The sequence below is a fragment of the Rosa chinensis genome, chromosome 6, assembly GCF_002994745.2.
Source record: "Rosa chinensis cultivar Old Blush chromosome 6, RchiOBHm-V2, whole genome shotgun sequence".
Lineage (NCBI taxonomy): Eukaryota > Viridiplantae > Streptophyta > Magnoliopsida > Rosales > Rosaceae > Rosa > Rosa chinensis.
In genome coordinates, this window is record NC_037093.1 from 32,638,287 (window position 1) to 32,653,091 (window position 14,805).

General features: G+C 36.5%; 2 protein-coding genes across 7 annotated transcripts; both read right to left on the reverse strand.

Moving 5' to 3' along the window:
• Positions 1-590: 590 nt before the first annotated feature.
• Positions 591-4,500, reverse strand: LOC112169041 (protein-tyrosine-phosphatase PTP1). Of its 3 annotated transcripts, none has more exons than XM_024305978.2 (9): positions 4,208-4,500; positions 4,046-4,142; positions 3,858-3,940; positions 3,642-3,782; positions 3,124-3,258; positions 2,186-2,334; positions 1,959-2,100; positions 1,043-1,129; positions 591-894 (listed from the first exon to the last, which is right to left on the reverse strand). In XM_024305978.2, the coding sequence occupies exons 1-9, from the start codon at positions 4,382-4,384 to the stop codon at positions 868-870; spliced, it is 1,038 nt and encodes a 345-aa protein (XP_024161746.1). In that variant the 5' UTR covers positions 4,385-4,500; the 3' UTR covers positions 591-867. The 3 variants fall into 3 exon arrangements, 2 of the variants coding, with proteins under 2 accessions (XP_024161746.1, XP_024161747.1); XM_024305979.2 differs by having other exon boundaries at positions 591-898; positions 4,208-4,499; XR_002924507.2 differs by lacking the exon at positions 591-894 and having other exon boundaries at positions 1,959-2,095.
• Positions 4,501-8,421: 3,921 nt separating this feature from the next.
• LOC112169051 (alpha-galactosidase 1) lies at positions 8,422-11,926 on the reverse strand. Of its 4 annotated transcripts, XM_040508944.1 has the most exons (16): positions 11,690-11,925; positions 11,383-11,441; positions 11,153-11,209; positions 11,005-11,039; positions 10,823-10,926; positions 10,634-10,709; positions 10,486-10,544; positions 10,331-10,396; positions 10,150-10,233; positions 9,868-9,932; positions 9,683-9,765; positions 9,485-9,575; positions 9,339-9,388; positions 9,083-9,223; positions 8,831-8,945; positions 8,422-8,784 (listed from the first exon to the last, which is right to left on the reverse strand). In XM_040508944.1, the coding sequence occupies exons 1-15, from the start codon at positions 11,836-11,838 to the stop codon at positions 8,853-8,855; spliced, it is 1,212 nt and encodes a 403-aa protein (XP_040364878.1). In that variant the 5' UTR covers positions 11,839-11,925; the 3' UTR covers positions 8,422-8,784; positions 8,831-8,852. The 4 variants fall into 4 exon arrangements, with proteins under 4 accessions (XP_040364878.1, XP_040364879.1, XP_024161761.1 ...); XM_040508945.1 differs by having other exon boundaries at positions 8,422-8,945; positions 9,131-9,223; positions 11,690-11,926; XM_024305993.2 differs by having other exon boundaries at positions 8,422-8,945.
• Positions 11,927-14,805: the final 2,879 nt, after the last annotated feature.

Consider the following 14,805-nt stretch of genomic DNA (forward strand, 5'->3'; position numbering starts at 1 on the left):
TGGAGAGAGAGAATTCACATCGGAGGAGAGAGAGAGGGAGGGAGGAGAGAGAGTGCGTGTTGCAGATCGGGGAGAGAGAAGAGTGGCATACAATGTAAATTATTAATTAGTCTTAGGGCAAAATCGACATTTTATTTTAAATTGGGTTAGTGGAAATTAAAATCTGTTGCTGGGATAAGTGGGATAACTTTTGCTCATTTTGGGGCTTTGGGTCAAGGACCCTAAAAAAAAATTATAGTTAAAAGATAATTTTTTTGAAATGGGACTGGTGCAACTGCCCTCAACCCTTGATTAATGAAATTGCAGAATACAAAAGGAGATGACATAGAGCCTGAACCCCAGATTACAATAAACTTTTTTATGCATCCTGAAATATAATTAGGCTCATTAAATTGGACCGAACCAAACCGGGCCAAACCATTATTTCAGCCCATCTTAGGATAAATCGATTCTCGGTTTGAAATTAGGCCCAACGAAATTGGAGAATTTGGAAACAGTTTTGGCTTAAAACCAATCTAACCCGACCGGTGCCCACCCCTAGTGAAAATCATGAGCTTTAGCCAAGAAGTACCAATTTAACAGTTTGGACATAAATGGTCGTCTTGTTGGAATTCCGCAGCGAACAAGACACTCGAAATGTCTAATTACATAAATCAGGAACAGAAGAGGCTAATAAATTATTCGCACGGTATATTAAAAAGTAGAATTAGGAGACATAATTAGCTTTTAGAAGCACTAATTGTTCCATTTTGTCCAAAAAAAAAAACTATTTGTTCCACCAGAGAGATGAGCATCATATCTTTCGTGCACAAACATACGAGAAGCTACATTAAGGTCGCTCACTCCTTCAACAGGTAAGTAGGCATACTACTTTGAGCTCTTACTGTTATTGACCTAGCTGCCACAAGAAGCAACCAAAAAAGTAAAAATAAAGCAGCGGATAGTTTATTTCAGTATTTCACAATTACAACTAAAGCTTAATGGCTAACCACATGGACACTATTAAACCACTACAACGATTTAAACAGCTTTAGTGACATACCTCTTTTGAGCACCTTCCACCATTCAGATCCGCCATGAGGTCTTCCAATTCATCAATGATTGCAGAATAACAGAAAAAATATTGCTCCTAATCAACCACAAAGTAAGAGAGTTGAAAATTTTTTTCGAAAAATGGTTGGCAGACAAAAGAGGATAACAGTATTACATTATCTCTATATATTATCAACAAATTTAGCTAAACAATTCAGACGAAAATCTTAAAGTCTATAAAAACATCCAAAAATTTAGCAGAACCTTTAAGATTGATTATCATACACCGCTGGACACTGGTGTAACTATAGATTGCCCGATTACTATGAAACCCTGTTAAATATAACCACCAACAATTTAAAGCACCAAGATATTTCAAGCATTTCATCACAGAAGAAGATTCACTAAAAGTGGCATCGATAAAAGTGCAGTAAGACCTTGGGTAACAGAACTGCCTCTAGTGGAAAAACAAGATTATGGAATACCCTTGTAAGTTGCAACAAGTGTAAGTGCACTAAACCAAAGCAATGTTTTTGGTAAAATAATTCTATTAATCAACTAAGATAGTTTTCTGCAACATGTTCTGTTGCAAGGCTTCTTATTGTTATTCTAATCATGGAAGTGAAATGCTTGGATGTTGGATAAGACATAAAGAGACCTTGGGTTAGGATACAGAAAATTTATTTCAACATCCATATGGAGTAATTTTGGGAATTAATGTCACTTTTTACCTGTGGAAAACTGAAGTAGTTTTACTGTTATTTCTATATCTGTAGCTTTATTGGTTTACTTTAAAATCGCGTATTTCTACAATAATCTAGTTTGAAGCATAAAGAGAAGTCTTATTGGAGAAGAGGAGGAAAAAAAAAAAACGACCCTAAAAGGGAAGAATTAAACAGCAATATGGCAAACAGGGAAGAAGATACCAGTGTCTGCACCATTCCAATACGCTCAGTCCTAAACGTGGTTATTGTATTAGCAAGATCTAAAGCAGACATGTCCCCAGAAAGAATTCTCTGAATTGTATTATGAATTGTGCAGTATGTTCCAGTCCTCCCAATACCTGCACTGAGGAGAGCAAGTGTGTCAGACAAATAAATGTTACTTACTACAAATGTAGAAGACATAAATGGAAGTAACAAAAATGTGCAACCTGCAGTGCACCACTACTGGGCCAAGGTTGGGTGGAACTTGATATATTGACTTCAATATTTCACGAACAGCAATTGTATCCGTGGGAACTCCATGGTCAGGCCATTCAGGATACTGAATATGCAGCACAGACATTGATGGTTCCTCTAACTAAAAAGGAAAGGGGAGTCAGACAGCTTTCAATTTCACGTTTAATATCTTAAGAGTCAAGAATGACATAATTTAAACAATACATCCATTGTAATAGTAAGTATCTAAGATTACAGGTCAAAAGGCTTACAAAGAGTTGGGAAATCATATAAGGAACAAGGAACATTTTCCTTCTTCAAAGAAAAAAGAAATAACAAAAAAAAAAAAAATTGAAACATTCATGTATCTTAAACAGGGGGCATCTCTTATCTCAAGAACTTTATGTAAAAGAACCCAAATATAAATCCTATAATTTCCCTCAACAAGAAACAAGAATCTGCAGAACTGAACTAAAAGTGAACATTTTTTTTATGGCTCTCTGAAACCAAAATTCGACTGATAAGCTTCACATGGAATGTCAAATTAAACCTCAACCCCCCCCCCCAAAAAAAAAAAAAAAAAAAAAAAGATCCTTCCCCCAACATTCACAAACGCTGCCACATTATTTTAGGGGAGTGAAATTCACACTCCCCATTTTACAATCCACACTCCATGTTTCCTTTTATAATAAGTTAAAATTTAGTCTTTAGTTTTGTCGTTTTATAAAAATTTCAATCAAAAAGGGAAAGAGGGAGTGTGGATTTCACTTCCCTTATTTTATCCCTGATTGGTATAGCAGAAAGAATCAATCATGCCATACTTCTTTAAAAACAAATGAAAGTGTTTAATATGATACATGAGTTCTATTTGTATAATTTACTTCTGATTTAACAGTTGTACATATTCTGAAGGGAATGCAAATGGGTTTACCTCCTTACTGCTGACCTCCAGAAGGCGCAATACTAATGAAGTGCAAGTGGTTCTTGTCCACTTGGTGGCTATGGTTATATTACCGAATTCTCTAGGACCATCTTCTGCCTGAAAATAATCTCCACACTTGACCATCTGCACATACATATAAGAAGATATACAATATATCAGTACAAATAACAATTGTAAAGATTATTTATCCACCTAGACAAAGCGTACAAGAACACTCTTACACTAGTACCAATGTATTGTTATGATGAATATATGGATTCAAGATTTAGTTGGTGGGATCTTGCATGATCATTGAGGTGTGTCACTAAAGCTGATATAAGTAGGGATTGCAGTCATTATTGAGAAAAATTATTGCTAAAATATTTTTGTTTTTGTTTTTTTTTCTCTGAATGACTTGAGACTTAAAACATCAAACCTCATATGAAGACGATTGAATCACTATTTCATATATTAGGGCCGATGTTCTGTAAATGATTCAGATCACAAAAACACAACCAGAGAAGTACCTTGTAATAGTCGACTAAGCGAGTAAGCATGACCACTACAGGGCAATGGTTCTCAAGTACCATCTCCCAGAAATCCTCATAGGTATGCGGAAGTGGACCTTGTGTAGCTATAAACCTAGAAATGCTTTCAGAGGAACAAGCCTACACAAAGAGTCAATACTGAGGGCAGCTCTCCCATGTTATGAACCGAGTAAGGTACAAAAACAAATCTTTTACCGAGATGTAGCTGCCATTGATGTAGCCCCTTGCTTCAGGTCTGTAATCTTTACAAGACTTGAGAACGACCCTATTTTGATCAACTGAAGCCAACAACAAGATAATAATCTATTAAGCTCTAGTCTCAACTAGTACAAGTGCAATGTAGAAAGAGAGAGAGAGAGAGAGCGAAACTCGCTCAGGCATACATGGTAAGACATCGGTGTAGCGATTTTTGGTGACATTGACAGGGTCCAGAGCCACAGTGCAACTTCTCTTCATCTCAGATGCTGTGATCCTCTTGCCCTAGCATCCATCACAAGTTTCAATAACCTATTTTGTGAAAATTGAGATGAAGTGCAAGCAAAGACCTGTAAGAGAGCGAACTCTTGGTTGATCTGGTGAGGCATCTGGAGTTTGTCTTTGAAGAATTTGAGAGCCTGGGAGCAGTAGTTATACTGATCGGGGCTGAGTTTCAGTCTCGCCGGCGGAGAATCGGCCGAGAACTCAAAGGAAGGGAGTGGTTTTTCTGCGGCAGAAGAGGCCATCGCCGTCGCCGTCGCCCTCGGTCTCCGGTGGCTGCGGGAGCGCCTGGATATGACGTTCCCCAGTTTTCTGACTTTTTTTTGTTTTTGTTTCGTAAAAATTTAAATGCCCAATCAGTAGGAGTGGCAATGCCCACTATATTCATTGGACTGGAATCGGGGCTTTGGGCCCCCGTTTTTATTTATTTTTATTTTTGGAAGAATTATACTGATGTTATAAAATAGACTTACGTTGTAGAGAGTAAGAAATGTATAAAGAGAGATGAAATGAAAATAGAGAAGTGTATTATTTAGTCTCAGAGGCCTCTCTTATATAGAGGTAGGGTTTACATGATAAGTATTTAAATTATTGAGATATTACATGTAGGTCCCTAACTAATAACGTGGACAGCCACATAAGAATTAATATTTACAACACTCTCCCTTGGATGTCCACTAATTGATGATGATGTTGGACGCGCTTACTGTTGCCTCATTAAGAACCTTGGCAGGTAACAAAAACCCAGTGGGACAAAAATAACTCTGGTCGAAAGACAAAAAGAACACAACACGCATGTGTTCTAGGGAGCATGATTCTTTATGCTCCCCCTGATTGAAAACTCCCCCTGAACCTTGCATGCATCACCTGATAGCTTCGAGAGTCGTCTCAATCCAATTCCTTCTACTAATTTCTGGAAGGTACATTTAGGTAGAGATTTGGTGAATAAATCAGCCAAGTTTTCATCGGATCGAATTTGCTTAACTGCAATTTCTTGGTTCTTTTGAAGCTCATGAGTATGGAAGAACTTTGGTGCGATATGCTTAGTCTTGTCACCTTTGACGAATCCTTCTTTAATCTGAGCAATACAAGCAGCATTGTCTTCATACATGACTGTTGGATTGTCAGTTACTGAAGGTAAATCACAAGTACTTCGAATGTGGCGAATCATTGATCTTAACCAAAGACATTCTCGGTTAGCTTCATATAATGCAATTATTTCTGAATGATTAGAGAAAGTTGCCACGTGTGTTTGCTTAGATGATCGCCATGAAATTGCCATGTCTCCACAAGTAAAAACATATCATGTTTGAGAGCGACCTCTATGCGGATCAGAGAGATATCCTGCATCAGCATATCCAACAATCGTGGGATTATCAACAGATTTATTTGTATAAAATAAACCCATATCTGTTGTACCATGAAGGTAGCGTAAAATGTCTTTTACCCCTTTCCAATGGCGTGATGTTAGAGCAGAGCTATATCTTGCCAACACACTAACTGCAAATGCAATGTCCGGTCTTATACATTGTGCCAAATAAAGTAGGGCACCAATAGCACTAAGATATGGTACTTCTGGACCAAGGATAATTTTGTCATCTTGTCTTGGACGAAATGGATCTTTCATATATAGTGTTGAGACTCTGAACAACCATTGGGGTACTCAGTGGGTAAGCTTTGTCCATACCAAATCTCTTCAGAATTTTTCCTGTATAAGCAGATTGATGGACAAGAATCCCACTTTCCAAATGCTCAATCTGCAGCCCAAGGCAATACCTTGTTTTTCCAAGGTCTTTCATTTCAAATTCTTTCTTTAGATATTCAGCAGTTTTTCCAAGTTCTTCAGAACTTCCAATCAGATTCATGTCGTCGACATAAACTGCGACTATTGCAAAACCAGAATTTGATTTCTTAATGAACACGCAAGGACATATAGGGTCAGTGACATATCCTTCCTTAAGTAGGTACTCACTGAGGCGGTTGTACCACATTCATCCAGATTGCTTCAATCCATATAAGGATCGTCTCAGTTTGATTGAGTACATATTGCGTGGTTTTGTAGTTGCTTCAGGCAACCTAAGTCCTTCTGGGACTTTCATGTAGATATCAGTATCTAACTCACCATATAGGTATGCAGTAACAACATCTACAAGTTGCATATCAAGTTTTTCCGAAACTACTAAACTTATTAGATAGTAGAATGTGATAGCATCCATTACGGGAGAATATGTTTCCTCATAATCTATCCCATACCTTTGTGAAAAACCTTGCGCAACAAGTCGCGCCTTATATCTTGCAATCTCATTTTTCTCATTACGCTTTCTCACAAATACCCATTTATATCCAACCGGTTTGACATTGGGTGGTGTTTGGACAACAGGTCCGAAAACACTGCGTTTTTCTAGAGAATTTAATTTAGTTTGGATTGCATCTTTCCATTTGAGCCAGTCATGTCTCTGTCTACATTCATTAACAGAGCGAGGTTCAATGTCATCGCCTTTTATTATTTCAGTAGCTACTGTGAATGAGAATATATTGTCTATGATCATATCTCTACGATCCCACAACTCATTGGTGTACACATAGTTTACGAAAAATTCCTTATTTTCAGGTACCTGAGCCTCTTCATGGGCTAGTGTCTCACCGATGTCATTTTCCTCTTCTATAGTCACAAAATCATGAATTGTGGATAGAAAGTCTAGATTTTGTTTCCTTTATTTTTTTTTTGTTGAAAATCTAGATTCTAGTTCATTCCCATTTAAAACTTTATGATTCGGATATGGATCCTCTAAAGTTAAGAGGGTTATAAAATTAGGATCTGGCTCCTTTAAAGTGAGGAGAGAGTGAATTTACTTCAATTTTATTAAATCTAGACTCTCTGTTTAATCTAAGGGTCCTGATTAATGACACATAACTCTTCAACCAATTTTTGGTTTTTTTTGTCTAAACTCTAGTTAACTTGCCGTTAACTCTAGGAAAAAAAAAAAAGTTAAGATTTCTCCTCTGCGCCGTTTCTTCTTTGTACGTGCTTCCTTTCTATTTCTCTTTGATTCCATGGCTGCCCATTAACCAAAGAAATGGTCTTCTTATATTTAACCACGTCAAAAGGTATGTATGTTATGCAGGTATACATGTATATATATGTGTGAAGGTTTAGTATGAGTGTCGTTCCCCTGGTCAGCTACTGACCAGGGATGATATGGTCAACTACCGTCCGATTTCAATCGAACGGTTAACAGATCTCATCTTGCTGACCAGGGATGATATGGTCAACTACCGTCCGATTTCAATCGAACGGTTAACAGATCTCATCTTTTAAAAAGCTAGAGAGCTGTCAACTGTCCGATTTCAATCGGACGGTAGTTGACCATATCATCCCTGGTCAGCTACTGACCAGGGGAACATCCCTGGGTTTAGTATATGTATATATGGTGGTTGTTTACATGCTCTGTTATTGGAATCGCAAGTCTTTTGCCAATTTGCCTGGCCTCATTCTTTATTCCACGATTTTTTGCAATGATTGTTTTTTGGTACTCTCTCCTCTGAAGTCTTAACCAAGAAATGGGGAAATACATAATCGATTTTGTCATATTCTATCATGTTTAATTGTGAACGCAACAAAAATAGGCCTCCGATTGTTGTACTGGGAAGCCAAGAAGTTTCAAGAGTCTTCATCGTTGCTATTGTTTAACAGAATATAGAACTTCGATTGATAAAGCTATTGTTTAACCATTCAATCCGTTGCTGCAATTTATGCAAAATTGAATCGCAAGTCAGTAAGTTTGTTTCCACACAGCGCGCCACTTCTTGTGCGTCTGAGCTTGCGTCATCAACGACATCAAACCACCTGGCGCGGCAGCCGTAGCCTCCATGAAATCAAAAGGTACAGTACAACTGGCTCACTCACTCTGCTCACGGAAACCCTAGTCGTTAAATTCAAAGAAAACAAGAAGGGGGATATAAGGGCTTGGAATTTCAGGAATTCGCTAGAGGAATGAAGCCGAAACGGTAAATAAATAGAGTTGGGGAATAGAGAAAGCGGGATGGGGAGAAATAGAAATGAGAAGACCATTAAAACAAGTGTAAGGAGTCATTCCATGGTTAGTGCGCAGCCATAGAAACAAAGAGAAATTCTATAAATCACAAACAAAGGAGGAACTCAACGCAGAGGAGAAATCTCCAACTTTTTTTTTTGTAAAGTTAACGGCAAGTTAACTGAGAGTTACAGAAAAAAAATAAAAATTAGTGGAAGAGTGATGTGTCATTTATCAAGACCCTTAGATTAAACCGAAAGTATAGATTTTATGAAATTAAAGTAAATTCACACCCTCCTCACTTTAGAGGAGCCGAATCCATAAAATTACATAAAATTCATAAAATCATGATGCTCGTCTTCTCCTTTGTAAGCTCATAGAGAAAGATTGCAGGCTACAAAGGATTTGCAATTTGTAGCCTGCAATGATGAGCAAATGCACGTACACAAAAATTAGTCCTTATTTTTGACGAGGTGACTATTTGAGCCGGAAAGAAAGGATGGTTCCGGAACGAGCGAGCATATGGTCAAACAGATGAGGAGAAGACAGAATATTATTTAATTGCCTAGTGATGAAGCTCATGCATATTGAGCTTTGAAATTCAGAATATCCTACTGAATTCATTCATGCACCTTGAGCTTTGAAATTCAGAATATCCTACTGAATTCATTCATGGTACTCATGAGACTGGCTTCAACACATACATTTTACATGCATGAGAGTTCATGGTGGCTGTCAAGTTTCCAACGAATCGCGTCTTGAGTGTCTTATGCTGCATTAAACAGACTATATGTAAGTTCAAAAAATATTACTTCTTGATAAAAACACAAAATAAGAGCAATAGCTGCTACAAGAGATTGAATAGGAATGCTGTTATGCCTTCTTAACCAGATATATAGTCATACATACCTCCCAAAGGTCTCTTGCTTCAACAACAGTATTTGGGGGGATGCCTACGTCTTCCCATTGAGCTGTAATGGAATTGTTCGAAGGACCTTGGTTGATAAGGAGTAAAGCTACTCTGTACCCTGAAAGTGGCCCAGCCCAGATCTGGTGGAAATCAAATCAAACAATGGAAGTTAATTTGTATCGCTCTACTGAAACAACTCTTACTCGGTATCACTTGGCCTACATATAAGAAGAATTTCTGGCATTTCAATTGTACCTCAAGATCTCCTTCCAGTCTAACTTTTTTAGCTTGGACACCAAGTGGATCTGTTATGGCCAATCGTCACAAATTAGCAACTCAGTTTGGTATAATCACTTTCACTCACCTGGAAAGAAAAATAGTCTATTAAAGGTTTTAGTTACCTTGGTTGACAGAGATGACCTCTTTATTTGCAACGATCTCCAGAGTCTCTTTTGTCATATTCCTGACATCACAACCAAGAAGAAGGGGAGCCTGCAGTAGTACTGCTTATAAGTAATTTTTGACAAATGAGATGAGCCAAACATATATGCTCATTTTGTAGAACATCTAGCAGAAGAAAATGTTCATGAGTTGGGTACCTTTGAGATTGCCCATATGCTAAAATGAACTACATATTCATCTTTTGTCATTCCTCCATTTCCCACTTCAAGCATGTCGGGATCTGTTTAGATTAAGAAGAAAATTAAAAGAAATCTCTTGGAAAAACTTCACAGATATTCAAACAGATAGTATGGGTGAGCAAGTGCATTAAGGGTACACTAACCATTCCAACCACCAGGCCTGGCATATTCAGCATAAAATTCATTCATGTCTGCTCTGGAGACCATACTGGAAGGAAAATGCAAGAACAGTACAATGGCACCGTAAATAAATGGCCAATTTACATAATGGGGAGCTTGAATAGAAGACCGATCTACTTATTCCTCAACCCCACTCCAAAAAAATTAAAAATTTAAAAAAAAATGAAAGAAAAGAATGGCAAGAAAGAAAGAACCAAATATGAACAGAAAGACATTTCAGAGTTAAGGGAAGCATGACTCTTTACCTTTCCCATGTATCAGAAATGTCTTTTGTAGTTCTCCAGCTATTTCCTAACTTGGCACCCCATAAAGCAGGGTGCATATCTCCCCTGATAAATGAAACAGAATATAAAGTGAAATAAAAGCAGTTAATTAAGACTGTTAGTAACAAATTGAAATTGCTTAATTGTTGAACACTAAGATTACCATTCGCAGAGAGAGAAGAATATGGGACGGCTGGCTTTCATTAGAGCTCGGGTCATTACAGGGTATCTACACAAACATATCGGAACCTTTATAGAAACTATATGCACATAAAAGTGATTCGAACTAAATGCAGAATGATAGATATTTTGTATTACCTAACTGTTGGGTTTGAGCCATCATTATAACAGTTATCATATTTCAAATAATCGATGCCCTGAAAAGAAGCACAGCATTAAGGATTGTATGGTCAGCTGCCATCAGCTATGTATCCTTGTAATGGATAATTACTAGAACATATCATACCCAAGCAGCAAAGGTATTGGCATCTTGTTCTTCATGACCAAGTGAACCAGGCATAGTTTTGCTGCAAGTAAAGTACCTGCACAGCACAATGCATGCACCAAGTGGTTTGCTCTAAAAACTAAGTCCATATATCATAATTGAATACTGTGCAGGTAATATTTTTACTGGGGTGTACGACTGCTATGTTACCCTGCATCTGAGTAGATTCCTAGCTTAAGACCCTTGCTGTGGACATAATCCGCAAGAGCTTTAATGCCTGATGGAAATGCTGATTTCTTGGCCACTAGATTACCCTGAATACGAAATGCTATGTTCATTAAATCTCTACTAAAGCTGAACTTGTTTGTCATTGAATCGGAAACATGTTATACCTTTACATCGCGAGCTATTTCTGCCCAGCAATCATCTTTAGATTTGAGGAAATGAAGTTTTTCATCAGCCACTTGTGACAAAATGCTTAGCCAAAAAGAAAAAACATGTACAATTATGAAAAAGAAAGAAGAAAAGATGCCAGTGTACCTATGTTAACATAGTTATATCCAAGTTTAGAGAGACCAGTGGATACCAGAGCATCAGCTGTCAAACGATACAAACAAAAACTGTCGGTGACCGGTATGAGTAAAAAAAAAAAAAAACCAACATCTTTCAGTCCAACAAAAAAAGAAAGATGCATTTATCACTATCCTACCATAGCTTCATGAATACAACTTTAGTATATGAATAATGATTTAGGCAGAAGGTCAACTTACCAGTTTCTTTGATGGTTTTCTCCTCAATTTTGCAGTTGAAGTGATTCCAACTATTCCACCTAAGCAAAAAGTGAAAATGATTAAATCAATACGCTGCTAAAGTTTGATACTAGGATGAGATCACATCATTGGAATCTGAAAGACAGTTCTTGTTTTAATATGCAAGGCTCCTGTTGTGATGAACTTTGTGGGCACTTGGCATTTGTGTTTTTTTTGGCAGTCAAGAGACTTAAGGAGTTCTGTTCATTTCAGTTGTTCCCAAAAAAGAATAACAGAGAAAATCTCATGGGAGTTCATATTTGCTTACCCCATTGGAGGAGTCACTCCAAGGCCATTGGCAAGCAGATTTCGTCTGAGTTGCGAAGCAGAAACACCCATTAACTTGAGTGAGCATATCATCACTGCCATTACAATCATTGATGTTGGCACAGCACTGCCACCGACCTTTTTCCTCATCTTCACTCTGGCGCTGCTGCTTCTTCTTACTCAGTAGTCAAAGTATCAGTCTCTCCTCCACCCACCCTATTCTGATGTGGTGTGGAGTAAAAAAGGTGTGGAGTAAAAAAGGTAACAATATATGCGAAAAGCATTTTTCTGAGCTCATCAGTTTATCTTTATTTTAATAAAGTTGCGTTTTTTGTCTCCCTCGTCAGAATCGTGACTCATCCCCATTGTTTAATGAATTTGGTGACTAATCTCAAGACCAATTCATCAAAGACTGATCCAGAGGAGGTAGGACTCTAGCTGAGAAGATTTTTTTTTTTTTTTTTTGAGTCTCCAAACTTGGTTTTTGACAGAAAAGGAAAAAAAAAAAAAACCGGAAAGAATGACTGTGTGTACAGTTTGTAGTATCATCTCATGATGCAAAAGGCATAATTTGAGATAATAAAAAAGTCATAGATTGTGAATTATAAAATTGAGAGTGTGAATTTCACTTTTTTTTTCCTTCTGATTTTCCTTTTGAGACGATTTTGAGCAAAGGCACTCATGGTGGCAAACTTACGTAATTTAATGTAAAATTAAATGTGACTCACATGCATTTACATAAAATACGATTGGTTAAAAGGGGAGTGAAATTCACACTCTCTATTTTATAATCCACACTCCATGTTTTTTTAGTAGTATCTTACACATTCGGTAAAGTTTTCATGCATATATTTTCATTTTAGAAAATGATAATAGAGTGAAAAGCATTCGGTGACCTATTTCTCAAAACGTGAAAAATAAAAATTGAAATTATTTTCAACTTTTACTCAAAGAAATTGAAACCAACAACTTGATGTTTTCACATTTTTCTTCTCTTAGTTTAGAAAATATGGAGAATATTCTTTCGCACTAAACTATCGAACACAGTTTCAAATATGAAAAATACAATCTCTTTCTTTCGTTTTTGTTTCTAAAAATTATTTTTAAAAACGTTACCGAGCAGGAAATTTTGTCCTTTTGTAAAAATAAAGTTTTGGGAGTATGAATTTCATTATAAAGGAGGAAAGAACAAGTGTGAATTGCAAAAGTGGAGTGTGATTTCATTATCCTAAAATTACTTATAGAATAAGCAATTAAAGATTTTCTGTAATTTTTTTATTTTTTGAGATATTTTAATCAAAGTCTCATTTGCTACGTCAATTTTAACTATATTCTAGTGACTTTTTTGTTGTCCATTTTGCCCTGGAAGGTAAATAAAGGAAACAACCCAAAAGCCCATAATTTGAGGATTTTTTTTTTTTTTTGAGATAAATGGTGTCAAACTTTATTGAAAGAAAAAAGTACTAGTGATTACAAAGGTCATGAGCAATAACCTCATGAAGAAAGGAAGGAACAGAAGAATAATAAAAAGCTTGGCCTATAGATGAAGCCTGTGCAGCCAACAAATAAGCTACCTTGTTTGCATCTCTTCATGTGTGCACAATCTGGACATTAGGCAGTGCATCCAAAAGTGATACACTCAAAGTGAGTGTCAATTTAAAACTTTGCATCGAATTGTAGTATGAGTAAGTAGGGTATCATTCTAGCCGGGGATTGAGGATGCTCATGTCATTTAAACGTCAAAGAAAAGAATTATTAATCACAACTATATAATATGTATGAAAAATTACAAAATATTAAGGAGATTTCGAAAGTATTTGTATTTCTAATCTAAATTAACTACTTTACAATGATCAATCTATGAATCAAAATAGATAAGGGGTGATACGAAATATGTATGATGAAGTTAACAGTCATTAACACGAAAACGAGTTTTCTAATCATAAATCATGGATCAAAACATGTGAATGAAGAAATCAATCAAGAACAAAGATGAACGCATACAAAGTTCTTTTTACTTTCCTTAATTAAATTAACTAGATGAACGCACCATAGTTAACCCTATTAAACATGCAATTACTAATGGTAGCTAATCACTAACAAAAACATTCTTAACGCAGTAAACACATTGAAAGTTTGATTGATTTAAGCCAAGAACACAAGTTGGAATGCCATACATTCATACAAGCATGCAAGACTCTTCATTGATTTACCTAAGGAATTATAGGTTTTCCACTTGACAATTAAGACCTAGAACACTAGCAATCTTAATTTGGATTCAATTACATACTTAATATTCTAAGTTGTACGCCAAAGAACATAAAACACATACAAGGTGGGATTGAATCACAAAATCAATGAACTTAAATCATCACATATCAAAATCGCAATTTATGTCTTCTCGAAACCTAAAACTTTTTCATGCTTTATGATTATTGGAAACTAAAAATCAAAACATAGACTTTATTCTCACAAAATATCGAAACATCCAATAAAATAAAAAAACATAGAACGCTATAGAATCTGATTTTTAAGTTACAAAACAATAAAACCGAAAACAAAAGATAGAAGGGCATGGTTACACTTTTGAAGAAATTCAAGAACGCAAGAAGGTCTTCAAAGGTGGTTGAAATTGATGAGGACTATGTCAAGGATGTGTTGGAGATGATGGAGCTTTGGTTCACGGATTCAATGCTTGAACAATGGAGAGGATCCAAAATTTAGAGAGTAAAGGGGAGGATTTGCGATTTTGATTCAGGATTTCAGGATATTTTTGAGTTGTGGAAGGGATGACCGTGTATGGAGGGAGAGAGATGGCTGAATGGAGTGAAGGAATATTCTTGGGACATCCAAAATAGGTGTGTATATATAGAGGATGCTTTAGACATCAAACCCTAGCTCTTCGTCTTCAATTTTGATTCTCCTTCCTTCTTTGTGTTGATGTAGACTTCTTTTTGAATTTTCTCATTAGTCCACATTATCATGGCTACAATATATCCTCAAAATCAGATCAAATATGGAGTAGAGACCTTCCCAAAAGATATTCACGTCCAAACTCTCCTTATTCACGCAAAACCGATTTCCGGGCTTATTGACCTTCGTGCACTAAATCGGCCA

Bases quoted from the DNA above. Each gene is read 5' to 3' on its own strand.
- LOC112169051 (XM_040508944.1), bottom strand. From the start codon at position 11,838: ATGAGGAAAAAGGTCGGTGGCAGTGCTGTGCCAACATCAATGATTGTA. The intron at 10,710-10,822 runs GTAACATAGCAG...TGTGCTGTGCAG, and splicing joins GGAATCTACTCAGATGCAGG to GTACTTTACTTGCAGCAAAA. The intron at 10,397-10,485 runs GTAATACAAAAT...ATGTTTGTGTAG, and splicing joins GGCTCAAACCCAACAGTTAG to ATACCCTGTAATGACCCGAG.
- LOC112169041 (XM_024305978.2), bottom strand. From the start codon at position 4,384: ATGGCCTCTTCTGCCGCAGAAAAACCACTCCCTTCCTTTGAGTTCTCG. The intron at 1,130-1,958 runs GTATCTTCTTCC...GTGGTTGATTAG, and splicing joins TTGGAATGGTGCAGACACTG to GAGCAATATTTTTTCTGTTA. The intron at 895-1,042 runs GTATGTCACTAA...TGTGGCAGCTAG, and splicing joins GTGGAAGGTGCTCAAAAGAG to GTCAATAACAGTAAGAGCTC.